At 38.2% G+C, this 17,823-nt stretch overlaps 1 protein-coding gene across 2 annotated transcripts in view; it reads left to right on the plus strand.

The window, feature by feature from the left end:
- The window catches only part of mospd2 (motile sperm domain containing 2), an 85,114-nt gene that overhangs the window by 54,330 nt on the left and 12,961 nt on the right, over nucleotides 1–17,823 (plus strand). For both annotated transcript variants that reach the window (XM_043700564.2, XM_043700565.2), the window contains exons 12-13: nucleotides 526–622; nucleotides 10,113–10,242. In XM_043700564.2, the coding sequence (XP_043556499.2) occupies nucleotides 526–622; nucleotides 10,113–10,242 (227 nt within the window). The remainder of the gene's footprint in view (nucleotides 1–525; nucleotides 623–10,112; nucleotides 10,243–17,823) is intronic.

A 17,823-nucleotide genomic window follows, 5' to 3' on the forward strand; every position in this document is an offset into this window, starting at 1 on the left:
AGGGGGATCATTCGTAGTAATAACCTTTTTATCTAAGAAATCTCTGACATTGTAACATTCAAATCTGTATTGGGCTGAAATATCAGTCTAGACTTTGTCCTTGAATCTGAGGAGTGGGAACAACCAGTATACCATTCAGAATAGACTATCCAAAGAGGCTTTCATTATTCTCTCCTCAAAGACAGAAGTTTGCTACTCATACCTTCAGAATTTAATTTGAGTAAGTGCAAAGTATTTGAGTTCTGGGTGCACTTCTTTATTAATTGAATTCAATACAGTATTAGAACATTATTTCTAAACATTTTTCGAAAAATTTGAAGCTGTGTATAACAATTAATGTCAAGTGCTTAAAAATACCTTTTATAAAATGGATCTTCTTTGCATTAATGCTTTTAGGCAGTTATTTCTCTGTAAAATAGTACATGTAGCATGTCGGGAAAAATCGCTTCCCAGAGATCAATGGAGAATAAAGTGATAGTGTTATTCAAGCCGTCTACCTTTTTTATTCCTCTTTCCCCAAACAAGGTTAGAACAACAGCTCCAGAGAAATACAGAGTGAAACCAAGCAATGGCAGCTTCGAACCAGGCAGTTCCCTGGATATTCTTGTATCACTCCATGGAGGTATGGCATGTCCTCCTCTTATTGTCTGTAAATAGTGCATTTAATATTAGATTTAATGTGATTAGTAAGCTGGTTTGGTCATTGTTTTGGAGAAGCCAGTGTTGGACTTGGGTGGACAAAGTTAAAAATCACACAGCACCAGGTTATAGTCCAACAGGTTTATTTGGAAACACTAGCTTTCAGAGTGCTGCTCCTTCATCAGGTGGCTATGGAATTTTTATAGCCCAAAGGAGTCCAGTGTTATGGAGATGTGATACAGTAAACAGTCTTAGATTATAGGTCATTGTGAAGCAGTTTGAAAAATGAAAAGAATTAACAGGAATTTAATCAGTATAAATTTATTTTGAAGTCTTACAGGTTATGCAGTTAGGGGCAGGTGGTTGCCTAATGGCAATGCCACTAGACACTCAATCCAGAACCCTAGGCTAATGTTTTGGGGAATGTTTTCAAATCCCACCATGGCAGCTGGTGAAATTTGAATTCACTAAAAATCTGGAATAAAAATCTAGCGTAAAGGCAAACAAGTAACTGCTGTCAGTTGTCATAAAATGCCATCTGGTTCACTGATGTCCTTTTCGGAAAGGAAATCTACTACATTTGGGCTGTCCTGCGGTATGATTCAAGACTCACAAAAAAGTGGTTGACTCTTAACTGCCATCTGTAAAATTAGGCATGAATAATAAATGCGAACCTAGCCAGCTTTGCATGCAAGCTGTAACAAATATTTTCAAAAGTTAATGATTTAGATCTGTTTGTCTCTATAGATGTTGCCGAACCTGCTGAGCTCATTCAGAAGTTTTTTTGTTCCTGTTTGATTTCCAGCAATATTTGACTTTTATAGTCCAACTTATCATTTTGCTAAAAATTTTATACTTCCCTTTAACACACTGATTCTGATGCTCAAGCAATTGGAAATATGTTTACTGCCACTAGGTAATGGTACACCAATCCACAGAGTACGTGTAAAGAAAACAGGATTTTACTGAATTGTGACATGGTCTTAATTGTTAACTGTGATCTCTGTATGTCTATTTATGCCTCTTGATTCTTAGTCCCCATTGTGCTTTAAAAATAAATCCATCCAGGAGCAGATGTTCCATGTGGAACTTTCTCTTAAGAGAGTTGATTTTTGTTTAGAAAACCAAGTTCAAGTTGCAGTAGATGTTTGTACTGAAGCTGTTTTTGACAAATAGCAGAAATGTTAGACAATAGAAAGTTGCTAAATATTTGCTTGCTCAGCCTTCTGCACCTGTTTGATAAAATATCTTAACTTCAAACATATGTATGCAAATGTTTAAAGTTAACAGTAAACAATAAACTCTCCTGCCCTCTCATCCATAGCTCTGGGAAAGTAAAATTGATATATGATTGGAAATAGTTTTTCAGGTCAGCTGCTGGTAATTCACTCAAATAGTACCTACTCCTGTGATTCATAACAGTAAATGTCAGCATGATATTAGCTCCATGAAGCATCAGAGTTTCTGCTCAATTACTGTTTATCAATTAAATAAATTGGTGATGATTGAGTGCCAAAATTTAATCAGCCTGACTCAGTGAATAGCACAAAAATATGAGAACATTATAAAATTTTGTATAAATGTTAAGATTTCCATTTCATGTATCTATTCATTTGTAAAGCTTCAGATTTCAGGAGATATAAATTAGTAGATGGCAGTAAACATGACTTATGACAACTTCTGTACAGAAAATTAGTTTCAGGTTTTAACACCAATGATTTAGACCTATCCTTAAAACTTAATGTGCTCCCTTTACAACTGCAAAATGACATGCTGCAGATACCTATATCCATTTTATTACCGTTTCTAATGGTATCTGTTGGACAAATTATTTAAAACACGTGCAGTTTGTGTAAGGGAGTGATGCAGTCGCTGATATACATAAAATGTTTATCTTTGTTGCTATTTTTGAGAACTGGTCTCCTGGTATATTTAGTGATCTGCCTCTTCCTATTTTTTGGATGTGGTTTTTATAACATGTATTTTAATTTTAACTTGAGTGAGTAGAGCTAACTGGTAAAAGTGTGACAGATTTGTAGAGTGTATCTGAAAAACGCTTTTGCAGCATTTCCAATTTCTTGTATGAAGTATGCTATCCCTAATAATGAATGTAATCTCTCAAATCTGAATCACTTAATTATAGACCTACTAATTAGAATTTGTGCTTCTCTCTTGAAGTCCACAAAACTGGAGTTCTGATGTATTGTCTTTGCACATTTGCAATTGACAGGAATTATATAAATATTATTTAAATCCAAGCTATTACTATTCGTCAGAATGAATATCTTCTGTCTTCAATAAATTTTACCTGATGACTGTACTTGTGATACATCATAAGTACAACCATTTGCAGGTTTTCAGGGAAAGTCACTTTTTTTTTAAAATGTGCTAGCTTGTAAATTCTGGTGCCTATTTCAGGGTAGCTGAAGCTATCTGTAGGAAGTTAGTGCAAAAAATCAGTATCTGTAAGGAGCTTCCACATGGAAAATGTAAAAAACAATAGATAAACAACCTTGACAATCGTTCAACTTTATTGTTTGTGATCTTTCTTAAATCTTCATTAGAGATCAGTAAATTCAACTGTGAATCGAATTTTCCCAATGGAAAACAAATTGATGTAGATTAAGTTAAAACTGACATAACACCAGGTTATAGTCCAACAGGTTTATTTGGAGGCACTAGCTTTTGAAGCACTGCTTCTTCATCAGGTTGTTCACAACCAGCTGATGAAGAAGCAGTGCTCTGAAAGCTAGTGTCTCCAACTAAACCTGTTTATCTATAACCTGGTGTTGTGATTTTTAACTTTGTCCACTCCACTCTAACACTGGCTCCTCCAAATCATGGTGTAGATTAGATGGCTTCTAGTGAATGTTTTTCAGTGCAGCAATTAGAATTAATGTTTTGAGGAACCAAATTAACTAAGATTTTAAGTTTCTGCAAGGTACTTAGGAAGTTGAGACCTTTTGAAGTCAGAATTTATTCCTATGGAACTATTTTGAAATTCTGAGTGGTTGTGAGAAAGAGAAATCTGGTCAAGTATTCTATCTAATCTGCCTCAGAACAACAATGGGTAAGTTATTGGAAAATTGCAACATTGAGTGCCAAAGAGAAATTCATTTGAATTATGTAAAGATTTGGAAAGGTGCAGATTATCTGACTAGAAAGGATATTAAGTAGAAAGATAAGGGCATCATAGAGTTACAACACTGATGAGTAATGCTGGAATTAAACAAGGGAATGACATAAGGGAGTTAAATTTGCTACCTGCTGTTTTCTATGAATCTGTCATTGTGAGCAGTGAGGACTTGAAAATTGTGCAGTGACAATACAGGACATTCTTGACCAATTGAAATAAAACATATTTTCAGATATTCGTGAGAAGAATTGTCAGAACAGATGAATTGGAGAATGTAAAGGTGAAGCTGACTTTTAGGAAGAATGCAGAAAAAAAAATCAAGAAATAGTTGTGGAAATGCCAAAATAATTATCTAAGTTCAAACTTTATTAGCTTTTCCATGAATACCTCCTGAAAAATTGATTCATTGATTTAAAACTCATTTCAAGTCTTAATTAAGTTTGCTGTGATTTCAAAAGTTTTTTTTCTTTTCTATTTTCTTGTACTAACTGTGTTGTTACATGAATTCAAGACTCAATGTGAATACCAAATTCCCAACTCAATGGGAAAGAAAATAGGTGGAATACAGATGTCTTCAAATTTCATCACAGAAGCTTGTGGAATCTAGATTAATTAGGGAAGGAAATCTGCCTTCCTTAAATTCTAGCCAACATGTAATTCCAGAGCCACAGAACTGTGGTTAACTCTTAAGTGCCCTCTGACACACCCTGTAATTTATTCAACTGAACCAAACTGCCTTATAAATGTTAAAGCCAGGCAGACCAACTTGTACTGATGTAGGTATAGGAAGTGATACTGGATTACCCTCTCCTGTCCAGCACTGCAGCAACTCACCATGGCTACTCTGACAGCACCTTTTCAACTCATGACTTCTACCACCTCGAAGAATGAGGGTAACAGGCTCATGGGGACAATAATACTTCAAAGTTTCCCTCCAAGCCACATACCATTCTGACTTGCAGCTACCATATATCGCTGTTCCTACACTCATCAACTCTTTTCTAACATTACTTTGGGCATACTTATATCAGACAGATTGCAGTAATTCAAAAGCTTGCTACCAGTTGTTCACGGACAATTAGGCATGGGCAACAAATATTGGTCTTGCAATGGTGCTCACATCCCATGAAAAAATACATTGAAGCATCACCAATTCACCTAATAACTGCAATTTCCTATTCTGTGATAATTCTATTGAATACTCTCTTTGGCTTGTTGCCTTTCCTATGATGCAGCACAAACAGTCCTCTGAATTTGCCTAATTCCCAGCTTTATAAATTGATCGTAACTATTTTGCTAAGTACTTGTTGCCTCTATTTAAAGGGTTTGACCTTTTAAAGGGTTTTACTTGCACTAAACCATCAAGGAATTTGTTTATTTGAATCTTTTTTTTTTCTATTCATCTGACCTTTCATCTTTAAGTATCTCCTCCCATTATCTTGAATATTCCCAGAATTCGCTGGTTTACAGTCACTGTTTTGTGCTGTTTTGCGTCCAGAGAGGTGTTGATGAAAGATCAAAACTCTGAAGTATTAACTGTTTCTTTCTCTCCATTGGTACCACCTAGCAGACTATTTCCAGCATGCTTTATTTTTCAGGTCCCACAATATTTTGCTTTTGTTTTAAGTTTAATTCTCTTTAGGAGTAAAGAATTCTAATCAAAGTTTTGGTTATCTCTTAATATCTGACAAAAGAAAATTGGGGTGAAAAACCATCCAGTGTCACAATTATTCTCCTTGAGCTCGACTTATTTTAAAGTAAGTTCCTTTTCTACAATCTCTGACATTCCCTCCCCACCTATAGTGCACCCACAGTGAGTTTCCCTATCAAGAATTACAATTTTCATCTTTCAGCATGTGAAGAGTTGTCAGCTTGCAAACTACAATCTAATTTCATAAATAACTATAACTCCTATAGTTAACGGTTTTAAAAATTCTTGCACTCAGGTTCCCATACATTTTGTAATGATGCTTGTAGCATTTTTATTGAGCAGATACTTACTTTGTGAAAGATTTTCTTTTAAAACATTTGAAGAGAACCTTTGAAATTAATTTTCCAAATGGGGAGAAAATTCAGAAGTCTGAAGTGCAAAGAGACTTGGGAGTACTAGTGCAGGATTCTCTCAAGGTAAACTTATAGGTTGAGTCAGTAGTTAGGAAGGCAAATAGAATGATGACATTTATTTTGAGAGAACTTGAATATAAAAGCAGGGATGTACTTCCGAGGTACTATAAGGCCAGGTTTGGAGTATTGTGTGCAGTTTTGGGTCCCATATCTCATGAAGGATATACTGCCCCGGAGCGTGTTCAGAGGAGTTTCACAAGAGTAGTCCCAGGATTGAAAAGCATAAGATATTAGGAACGTTTGAGGACTCCAGGTCTGAGTTTAGAAGGATGAGGGGAGGTCTAATTGAAATTTACAGAATACTGAATGGCCTGGACAGAGTAGATGTTGGTAAGATGTTTCCATTGGTCAGAGAGACTAGGATCCGAGGGTACAGCCTTAGAGTAAAGGGAAGAGCTATTAGAATAGAGATAAGGGGAAACTTTTCAGCCAGAGAGTGGTGAATCTGTGGAATTCACTGCCACAGAAGGCTGTGGAGATCAGGTCATTGAGTATATTTAAGACAGAAATAGATAAGTAGATTTTTGATTGTCAAAGGGATCAAAGGTTACTGGGAGAATGGGGTTGAGAAATTTACCAGCCTTGATTGAATGGCAGAGCAGATGTGAAGGGCTGAATGGCCTAATTTCTGCTCCTCTGCCTTCTGGTCTTATGGATTTTTTTTTCCCCAATATGTGCCATGCTTCCCTCGTGAAATAACACATACCTGAGCTAATAATAGAAATGCTAGTGCCGCTCAGAATAACAATTAACTATTGATAAGTTTCAGATTAATCATCTCCTGAATCCACCAGTCTTATCCTGAGAGTTTCCTAGATCTAAAGCTGTGTTTTATTTATCAATTGTATTGCTTATAATAGTTTTAAAAGTTCCACACTATTCACAACAGAGTTAGAGTATTAAGACAAATGCATCATTTGAAATTGGTTTGTTTTCTTTTGCAAATGTATTTGCTAATGTAATTCTGCTGTATGAGACTTGCGTAAATGATTAGATGTGCAGGAATAACTTGTAATGAAGCTTTTCCCTCCTAATACTTGGACAGTGGAACCTCTGTATATAACAATTGAACAGTTTACTTAAAAAATGTTTTTAAGCTGTCATTTATTTAAGCACTTAATTTCTTATCACTGAACTCAGACCATCCCAATTGGTGTTTGGAAGTGGAGGGGAGGGGAATAGGGTTTATGATTCCAAAGGGTGACGTCTCTTAAACTTTCATACCAGCATATTGATAGATTTTATTTTCTTATTCATAGGATGTGGATGTTACCCACAAAGTCATGAGTTAGCCCCTATCTCTAATATCCCTTCAGGTGATCCTAGTGAGCCCCTTTTGTGAATGGCTACAATCCCGAAGGTGTAGTACTCCCTCAGTGTTCCTTAGGCAGTTCCAGAATCTTGACCCAGCAACGGTAATATTGTTCAAGCAGGAAGGTGGTGCGACATAGGAATTTGCAGGTTATGGTGTTCCCACTCTTCTGCTGTCCAAGTTGTAGTAGCAACCGTATAACAACTCCATGGTCCGAAGTTTCTACTTTCTTCAGCCGCTTAGCCTCTTTGATTATTTCCAGCAAGAATTGCCTTTTTTTCTCTTAGCTATAATGAATTGTTTCTTGTTTTTTTGAAAAAAAAAGTCACCCAATGATGTTTTTTTCCTTAAATTTGATTACTGCGAGTATTAATATTGTGCATTAAATGGAATAGGCTATTTTCCACATCGAAGATAAATTGAACTAAAAGTCTTCTACTTTTGCACCCTGTGAGGTAAATCAAGCATTGGCTGCCTTCGGCTCTGTGCTAAGACTAGGGCACCTGATGTCATTAGTACAACATTTTGTAGCAATCTTTCAATGATATTGACATTGGTTGGTATGGATAGTTGATCAAACCAAGCAACTCTGTACCTAGTACATGCTCGTTAACACACGATAACTTTTCACAAGCTGCCCATTTCTCCTTGAGCTCTAGAAAAATAAATCTAAAGTAAAACTAATTTGACAAATCCAATAGTAATAAGCTCAGGCAGAGCACTTAAAAACAAGAAAATAATGAATGTGTCCTCTTAAATGTGTGACTAATGTTTTCTGCTTTATTAGAATGTATTTGGTTTATTTTGTTTACAACTTATTTGATTGTTATGAGCTATGTTAGCTGGTGCAATAGTGTGTAATTTTGCTTTTGTTTCGAATGCTAGATGTAGTAAAATCAGGAACAAGTGTGTTACAAATAAATGCTTTTCCAATACAACCATGATTTATAGCACTTGCCTTTTTTATTGACTCAGACAAAAATGGAGAGATGAAAGCATAGAAGTAACAGCATAGGAGTCCAGTCAACCCATTGCACCTTTGCTAGCTCTTGGAAACAAAACTCTGCTTAATTCTGCATCCCTGGTTTTGTCCTTAGCGTCATTAAACAGGCTCATTATCCACTACCAATCCAAATCCGTCCTTGAAATGTTTTATGGAATCTGTTCCAAGAAAATTTTATCACATGATCCGGATCTTGACAACTGTATGGAAAAATTTTGCATTTCTCTAGATCTTTTGCCAGTGATTTTGGATCCATCTAGAGGAAATATGTTTTCACGCTATGAAGACCTCTCTTGGGTCACATCTTGTTCTCCTTCATTTCAAGAAAAATTCGTAAAGTTTTCATCCTCTTTTCGTAACTTAAGTGTCACATTCTTTGTAGCATGTTGGTAAATTTCTCCTGAATTCTTGAGGCAATTAGATCTTTTCTAAAATGTGGTCCCCAGAATTGTCTCATTCCAGCTGAGGCCTTATCAACTTGTTCTGCCACCTTTTTAGGATTTTTGTCAATTGACACTGAGGTCTCTTTGAATTATGTTGAAAAATAAAGATTTATTTTAAGTAACTAAATTATTTTAATAATTAACTGCCATGTTTAACCCATTTCAGCATCTTGTCTGATATCTTGAAGTCTGTGACTATCCTTCTTGCCACTCCCTACATCTGACTGTAAATCACTTATGAAAATTGAAGAAATGCCTAAACTTAAAACTGACTCTTGGGGATCGCCAGTGTGTACTGGAACCCAAACCCTACCCTGTCTCAGCCACGTTCATCCACCATCTTTCCTACCTCTCACTGAGTCAACTTGATATCCATGAGTTTCCCCATCATAAAGGGTTTCCTTCAACTTAATAAATTTCTTTTATGACTCTTTGTCAAGTATCTTCCAAAATATTAGCTCCCTCTGTATGAGCCATGACCGTGCTCCATTCTTGGAATGGGACTTTCTAGTCATTAAAATAACATTGCCTTCCTCACCTTTTCACCAGCGTCTCGTACTTTCTTATATGTTCATATATGTTCAAAATAACCTTTGGAAATTTTACAGAACTGAATAAATATCTCATCTGTTTCTCAGGTGTTATTTTTTACTTTTATAAATCGCAGCTATTTAGAGTCTTAGAGATGTACAGCACTCCAAAAGTTGCCTAACCAATGTCCTGGGAGCCTCGGGGGTGGGGAGACAAATGGGAGGATTTTCTTGAATTCCCTTAAGTGGAAACTACTTTGTACTGGCATGCTTGATCTAATTCGTGTCACGAATGACCTGTTATTTAGCTGTTGGTGTTTTGTTTAAATCAAACCAATCAAACTTCAACATTAAAAAAATTGCTGAGGTAAATGAAATTTGAAACTTCTTATATGCTACCATTTTGTGAATAAACAGTAAAGATTAATTTTGCATGAAGTTTGAAGCCCAGTTTCTAAATGTTTCTGGTCTATTGAAATCTCTACTTTGAGCAGTGTGCATTGTTTTGTCTTCATGTGCACCTGATCAATTTTTAAGCTATCATGTAACTAAGAGCTTCATTTATAATGTGAAAAGCAATGGCTAATAGTTTTCATCTAAAGCCTTTTTTCTTCACAAAGGTTCATTTTGTAAATTAAGTTAATTAAAAATGCTAGTGCTGCAATATCGATGAGTGAATAGTTCAAATTCTGATCTGGATCGCAATCAGTTTTTAACCCTCAAATATAATCCAAGTTAGTTCTGTCAGTTCTTTTTATAAATATTTAAAATCATACAATTGGTTAGAATTGAGAATCCATCTTGGGTTTAAGGCCCCTCCTATGCATATATGCGACAATGTAATATTTTATATTATTAGTCTGTGTTGAGATTTGCCTTGGAAATCTCAAATTACCAAGATTTAAAACTCTTTTTGTATTTTCAGGTGTTGAAGCCTCTCCTCAGGACAGGTTTCTGGTGATGGCAGCAGAAATGAACCAAGCTGCGGGAGGTGGCCCTCCTGATTTGAGTCAATTCTGGAAGGAGGTTTCTAGAGATCTCATGATGGAGCACAGGTAGTGAAGAATTGGAATTTTTTGTAGGCCAAGTAATCCACTTTTATCATCATCCTTTTAATCACTTGTGTTCTGGAAATACATCACTTCGAATTTCTTTATGATCCTGAGTTAAGGCTGCAGCCACATTAGGTTCACAGTTATGACATGTTACATCTTTTTAAAAATATTAAATACTTATGCCACATTGTCTTTAATCCAAGTTTTCATTAACTTGAATGTCGAGTTCTGCAACATACTCCTGACTGTAATCCTTCACAAATAGTTCATTCTCAATACTCTGATTTCACCTGCACAAATTGTCACGTATTTTGCTTTGATCTCGCCGAGCTTCAGTTCCTCCCTGTGCCTCAGAAACCTCACTGTCCTCCTTCAAATCAACGCAAAGCCTTAAAGACTTCATGAACTAATATCACCAACAAAATTTTCTACTCACTTCTTGGCATTAGCTCCTTGAAGGCCAGGGAAGGAGTGTTCATATCATGGCCAAACAGGTTAATTATCAACTTTAAATACTTCCAAAGTATGTCAATGGCAGTTGGTAAGAGCAGGAGAAATTCCTGATCAGCCATGTAACAGAAATTAAATTTGAACCTCCAATATCACTTCGTAGTTCAGGACTATAACACACACACACACTTTTGATTCCTTTCTGGGTGGAACGAATTCAGAGCCAGTCGCCTTGTCCTTCCTCTGGTGAGTGTCACAGTGCTGTGGGTTGGACCTTCTGAGAGAGGCTAAAGAGCATGTTATGATGCTTTCTGTTCATCAAATTTCTTTGAATTAAGTATTCTGTTAGTCTTGGCTCAGGGAAACCCAAAATATGTGGTTTAAGCTATACCTCCGACATTTGAGTACATGATTTAAGCTGATATTTCAATGTAGTGAAATGTTGTATTTCTGATGCAGGTGAGATATTAAACTATAAAACTGCATTATCCTGGTTAGTTGCTAATAGATTCTGTGGAACTATGTGAAGAAGGGGTGGGAGAGAATTCTTGTCTACAGTATTCTAAGCAATAGTTATCTATCAATCTATCAATCAACTCACGAGACAAAGTTTTGTTACCCAAAAATTACTGAGTAACAGTTCCTGCCATTACCAATGGGGCTTAAAGAAAAGTATGTATTTATTGACACAGAACAACTGTGATATCAGATGATTCAGTACAAATTCCAGCTGATTCATAAAAACCTGGCTGAAACGAGAAAAAAGAAAAACTGGCCATTCACCATGGCTCCCCTTCTATTATGTGAAATGGTCTTCTCAATCTGAATGTTCCACACCAGGCAGTAGAATTACTAAACCTCCTCATTGTTATGCCAAGTCAACAAAACTCCTGGCTGCAAACTGCAACTCTTCTTTTTGGTCCCAGTAAGGGTAACACTGGCAATATACTCTCCTATTCCTAATTTCTGAGCCTGCCAGTGTTGTGGATTCTTCATCGAGTTTGCAAATGGTTTACAGTCTTAAGCTGCAAACTCTTAACTTGAAACTGAGCTATGACTGTCTTTTTTTTAACTACATCACAATAATACCCTGTTATGTCCTTGTTTCAGCACCACAGTTGCTTTCCTCCCAGCTTGGGGAAAGTGTAGAGAGTGAGAAAATTTGTGACGTGCCTTTAGTCCAAGTGGGGAGGTGATGGCCTAGTGGTATTATCGCTAGACTGTTAATTCAGAATGTCAGCTAATTTTCTGATGGCTTGGTTCAAATCTGCCATGGAAGACAGTGAAATTTGAATTCAAAAACATATCTGGAATTAATAATCTAATGACGATGAAACCAATGATGATTGTCAGAAGACACCCATTTAGTTCTTTAATGCCTTTAAGGGAAGGAAATCTGCCTTCCTCACCTGGTCTGGCCTTGATGTGACTCCAGACCAATGGAGTTGGCTCTCAATTGCCCTCTGAAGTGGCCCAGTAAGCTACTCAGTTGTATCAATTATGAGAAATGAAACTGAACCGACCACCTGCCATCGACCTAGACGCTGAAACAACAATAGCAAAAACAGCCTTGATGACTCTGCAATGTCCTCATTACTAACATCTGGGGGCTCTTGCCAAAATTGGGAGAGCTGTCTCACAGACTCGTCTAGCAACAGCCTAATGTAGTCATACTCACAGAATCATACCTTACAGACAATGTTCCAGACACCTCTAGCACCATCCATAGATATGTTCTGTCCCACCACCAGGACAAACCTGGCACAGTGATACACATGCAAGAAGGAGTTGCCCTGGGAGTCCTCAACGTTGACTCCAGACTCCACGAAGTCTTATAGCTTCATGTTAATTTATAGACAAGGAAAGCTCCTGCTGATTACCACGTACTGTCCACCCTCAGCTAATGAATCAGTACTCCTCGACATCGAACTACACTTGGGGGGGAAGCAAGGGTGCAAACTGTACTCCATGAGGGATTTGAATTTCCACCCCCAAGCGTGGCTCTATTGATCGAGATAATCAAGTCCTAAAGGGTTTAACTGCTAGATTGAGTTTGCAGCAGGTAATGAGGGAACCAGCAGACAACAGAGGGTTGTTTTTCAGACTTGTGGCCTGTGGTCAGTGGAGTACCACAAGGATCAGTGCTGGGTCCTCTACTTTTTGTAATTTACATAAATGATTTGGATGCGCGCATAAGAGGTATAATAGTAAGTTTGCAGATGACACCAAATTTGGAGGTGTAGTGCATAGCGAAGAAGGTTATCTCAGATTACAACAGGATCTTGATTAGACGGGCCAATGGGCCGAGAAGTGGCAGATGGAGTTTAACTCAGATAAATGCGAGGTGCTGCATTTTGGGAAAGCAAATCTTAGCAGGATTTCCACACTTGATAGTAATCCGAGAGAGTGTTGCTGAACAAAGAGACCTTGGAGTGCAGGTTCATAGCTCCTTGAAAGTGGAGTCGCAGTTAGATAGGCTAGTGAAGGTGGTGTTTGGTATGCTTTCCTTTGTTGGTCAGAGTATTGATTACAGGAGTTGGGAGGTCATGTTGCGGCTGTACAGGACATTGGTTAGGCCAAAGTTGGAATATTGCGTGCAATTCTTGTCGTCTTCCTATTGGCAGGATGTTGTGAAATTTGAAAGGGTTCAGAAAAGATTTACAAGAATGTTGCCAGGGTTGGGGGATTTGAGCTATAGGGAGAGGCTGAACAGGCTGGGGCTGTTTTCCATGGAGCATCGGAGGCTGAGGGGTGACCTTATAGATGTTTACAAAACTATGAGGGGCATGGATAGGTAAATAGACAAAGTCTTTTCCCTGGGGTGGAGGAGTGCAGAACTAGAGGGCATAGGTTTAGGGTGAGAGGGGAACGATATAAAAGAGACCTATGGGGCAACTTTTCCACACAGGGCGATAAGAGTATGGAATGAGCTACAGATGAAGTAGTGGAGGCTGGTACAATTGCAACATTTAAAAATCATTTAGATGGGTATATGAATAGGAAGGGTGTGGAGGGATATGGACTGGGTGCTGGCAGATGGAACTAGATTGCGTTGGGATATCTGGTTGGCATGGACAGGTTGGACTGACGCGTCTGTTTCCATGTTGTACATCTCTATGACTCTGAGGGGGAGAAAATAAGTTGACCTCATTCTCACTGCCATAAATGCATTTGTCCATAGCAGTATTGATGAGAGTGATGACAGCACAGACCTTGAAATGAAGTCGCATGTTAACATTGACAATCCAGTCAGGAATAGTGGTGGATAATTAAAGAATTCACTGGAGGAGGAGGCTCCACAAATACCTCAACTTTAGAATCATAGAATCCTACACTATTGAAGCAGGCTATTCAGTCCATCGAGTCTGCACAGATCTTCTGAAGAACATCTCACCCAGACGCACCCCATTCCTGTAGCACAACATTTTCCATGGATTAGCCACCTAGTCTGCACAACCCTGAACACTATGGGCAATTTAGCATGGTCAATCCACCTAACCTGCACATCTTTGGACTCTAGGAGGAAATCTACACAGGAAAACGTGCAAACAGCACACAGTCACCCGAGGGTGGAATCAAACCTGCCACCCTGGTGCTGTGAGGCAGCAGGGCTAACCACGAAGCCACCAGGCCGCCCAATGATGCAAGAGCCTTGAACATTAATGTAAAAGATAAGGCTAAAGCATTAGCACCAGCCGGAAGTGCCAATGATCTATCTCAGCGTCCTCCAGTGATCCCCAGCATCACAGATGCCAATGTTCAGCAATTCGATTTACTCCATTTGATATTATGAAATGGTTAGAGGCACTAGATGCTACAAAGGCTATGGGCCCTGAAAACATTCTAGCAATAGTACTGAAGAAATTGTGCACCAGAACTTCTCTCCTCACTGGCCAGGCTATTCAAGTAGAGCTGTAACATTGACATATACTCAACAATGTGGAAATTGCCCAGGTACATCCCAGAAAAAGCAGGACAAATTCAGCCCAGCCAATTACTGCCCCATTAATCTACACTTGATCATCAGTAAAATGATGGAAGGTGTTGGTAATAGTGCTGTCAAGCAGCAGCTGCTCAGCAATATCCTGCTCAGTAACGCCTGCTTTAGGTTGCCAGGGCCACTCAGCCCCAGACCTCAATATAGTCTTGGTTCAAACGTGGCCAAAAGGACAGAATTCCAAGTGTGAGGTGAGCATGACAACTCTTGAAAGGCCTGATTTGATTGACTGTGGCATCAAGCAGCTGTAGCAAAACTGGATTTAGTAGATATCAGCTGGCAAAACCTCCACTGGTTGGAGTCTTACCTGGCACATAGGAATAATGATTGCGGTTGTTGGAGGTCAGTCATCTCAATCCGAAGATGTCTCTGTAGGAGTTTCTCAGGATAGTGGCTTAGGCACAATCCTCTTCCCTCCATCATAAAGTCAGCAATTCACCAATGATTGCACAATGTTCAGCGCCATTTGTGACTCTTCAGAAACTGAAGCAATCCATGCTTAAATGCAACAAGCCCTAGACAGATTTAGACAGACAAGTGACAAGTAAAATTCATGCCACACAAATGCCAGGCAATGAGCATTTCTAGTAAGATACAATCTAACCAATACCCCTTGACATTCAATGGTGTTATCATCTGTAATCCCCAAATAACAACATTCTGGGGGCTACCATTGACTAGAAGCTCAACTGAACTTGCCACATAAACACAGTGGCTACAAGAGCAGGTCAGAGACTAAGAATATTTTGGCGAGTAACTCTCAACCTGGCTCCCCAAAGCCATTCCAGCATCCACAAGGCATAAGTCAGGAGTGTAATGGAATACTCCCCATTCCCTTTCCTTAATGAGTGCAGCTACGATTCATAAATTAAGAAGCTTGACACCATCCAGAACAAAGTAGCCTGCTTGATTGACACTTCATTCACAAGCATGTACTCTCTCCAACTCTGATGCCCAGTAACAGCAGTGAACTATCTACAAAGACGCTCTGCAGAAATTCACCAAAGATCCTTCGACAGCATCTTGGACCACTTCCGTGTAAAAGGACAAGAGCAGCAGATACATGAGAGTACTACCGCCTGCAAGTTTTCCTCCAAGCTACTTACTGTCCTGACTTGGAAATATATTGCCATTCCTTCACTGTCACTGGGTCAAATTCTGGAATTCTTTCCCGAGTGGCATTTGCATTTACCCAGAGCACATGGACTACATCAGTTCAAGAAGGCAGCTCATCACCACTTTCTTGAAAGCAACTACGGATGGACAATATATGCTATCCACCCACACCCTATTAAAAGAAAAAAATAGTCTTCTGCTCAGTGGTGTAGTATCAGTGGCTGGGCTGAGGCAAATTGTCATTAGGTTTTTGTGCACTGCCAGGATGATTTTGTTTTTCAAAACAGATTGCTACATTACTGCTAATTTAATAGGATTCCAAAAGCAGCTCTCAAACTGTAATTTAACTGTCAGCTATCCCTGGTGCAAACAAAATAAACCTGTGTAAGAAATTGGTTGATGAGCTGCATGTATTTGTAGCTGGTTAAATCAGTGTTGAAATAGGCCTGAAAGTGCAGTATATTTGTGTAGGGATGGTCTGGTCTCGAAGATGGTGGTGGAGTAGCATCACAGCATGGCCAGAGCTCACCTACTTTTACTTTTTTTCTTCTTTTCACTTTTTCTTTAAACTATTTACATTTTTTGGAAAGGGAGTTTGTGCAGCCCAAAAGAAAGTGAGCCCAGTGTGTTGGAACTGAGCCATCGTGGGGAGTGTGAGCCCAGCATGGCTTAGAGTGAGGCCCTGAGGCGACAGTGAGACTAAATAGCCCCAGGTTGAGTTCAGCGTCATCTGGAGGTGAGGCCTGGCGCGGCCTGGATACAAGTAAAATGTTGATCTTTTTATTTGTCTAATTACATGATTTATTCCTAAGATTTTGTACCTAGGTGCCTTCATGCCTAAGATAGCGTAGTAAGTGGCGATTTTGTAAACTTTCCACTGCACTCATGAGTACAATAACCTTGATTCTAATTCTAAATTTGATTTTCAAATTTCTGACTCTGGCTGAACTGACAACAGTATGTTTGTCACTGGGTGAAAGCATTTTCATTACATTTAATCAATTAGTCAAAACTACAGCTTCTATCACTCAAGTAAATTCAATATGCCTTTAATTTAAATGATTTGATAATTCAGGACTTAAGCACAAATTATTTTTGCTGCATTACTTAAATTATTTAATTCAGAGTTTTGGATAATTCTATTTCTCATTTCAAAAGTATCCAGCTTGAAAGTACCTTGGTAATCATTCAGCACAATCAATTTATCCTCTAGTAAGGCATGACACTTCTACTAAATTGTATTTGTGTGTGACTGTTCAAATAAATGGTTTATTATGTGAAGAATATGCTTCGATGTGAGCCTACTTCATGGTAGAAAGTGCAATTAAAAACAGCAATCTGTATTTAAATTATACTGACATTCAATACGGTTGGGATGTCACAGCAGTGAGAGTAAACTGAATCTATTGGAATAAAAGCAGTGTTGAAATTTGGAATCTCAATTTAAGATAACCATGGAGCTGCATTTATTATATGAATAATGGAATGGCAAGCCCACTCCCTGCTATTGATGTGCAAGTCAGGTAGCAATTTTATGTGAGCCCAGATTTTCATTGGCTTTATGGCATAGTGCAGAAAGGAATAAAACCATTTGTTTCATTCAGTTGCAGACACAGGTACAATCCAGTCATTTCCACTTGCTTTCATTTCCCTATATCCTTGCAATGATGTTCTCCTTCATCAGCGTTTTTTCTTTGTTCAGGCCTGAAAACTACTGTTGAATCTGTTCATTTTTCTTCAATACTAATCACTTGCTGCATAAAACACGTGCACAATTGAATTCAAATGCCAAAATATTTCTCCAGGTTGCTGTTCCATAAATACACAAGTTGTGACATCTTATCATCTGGCTGTCTCATCCAAATATCTTGAATGGCATGATGTTTCTGTTTAGATCATCGATTTGCATCAAAGTTGTTGCAAAAATTTTAAGTATCATTCCTAATGGTGTGATTAGTCTTAATTTTCACTTGTAGCTCCTCCAGCACTGAAAGATAACACTTACAACTGTTGAATGT

The sequence above is a fragment of the Chiloscyllium plagiosum genome, unplaced genomic scaffold (assembly GCF_037043375.1).
Source record: "Chiloscyllium plagiosum isolate Xiang-an unplaced genomic scaffold, Cpla_swu_hap1 HiC_scaffold_12, whole genome shotgun sequence".
Lineage (NCBI taxonomy): Eukaryota > Metazoa > Chordata > Chondrichthyes > Orectolobiformes > Hemiscylliidae > Chiloscyllium > Chiloscyllium plagiosum.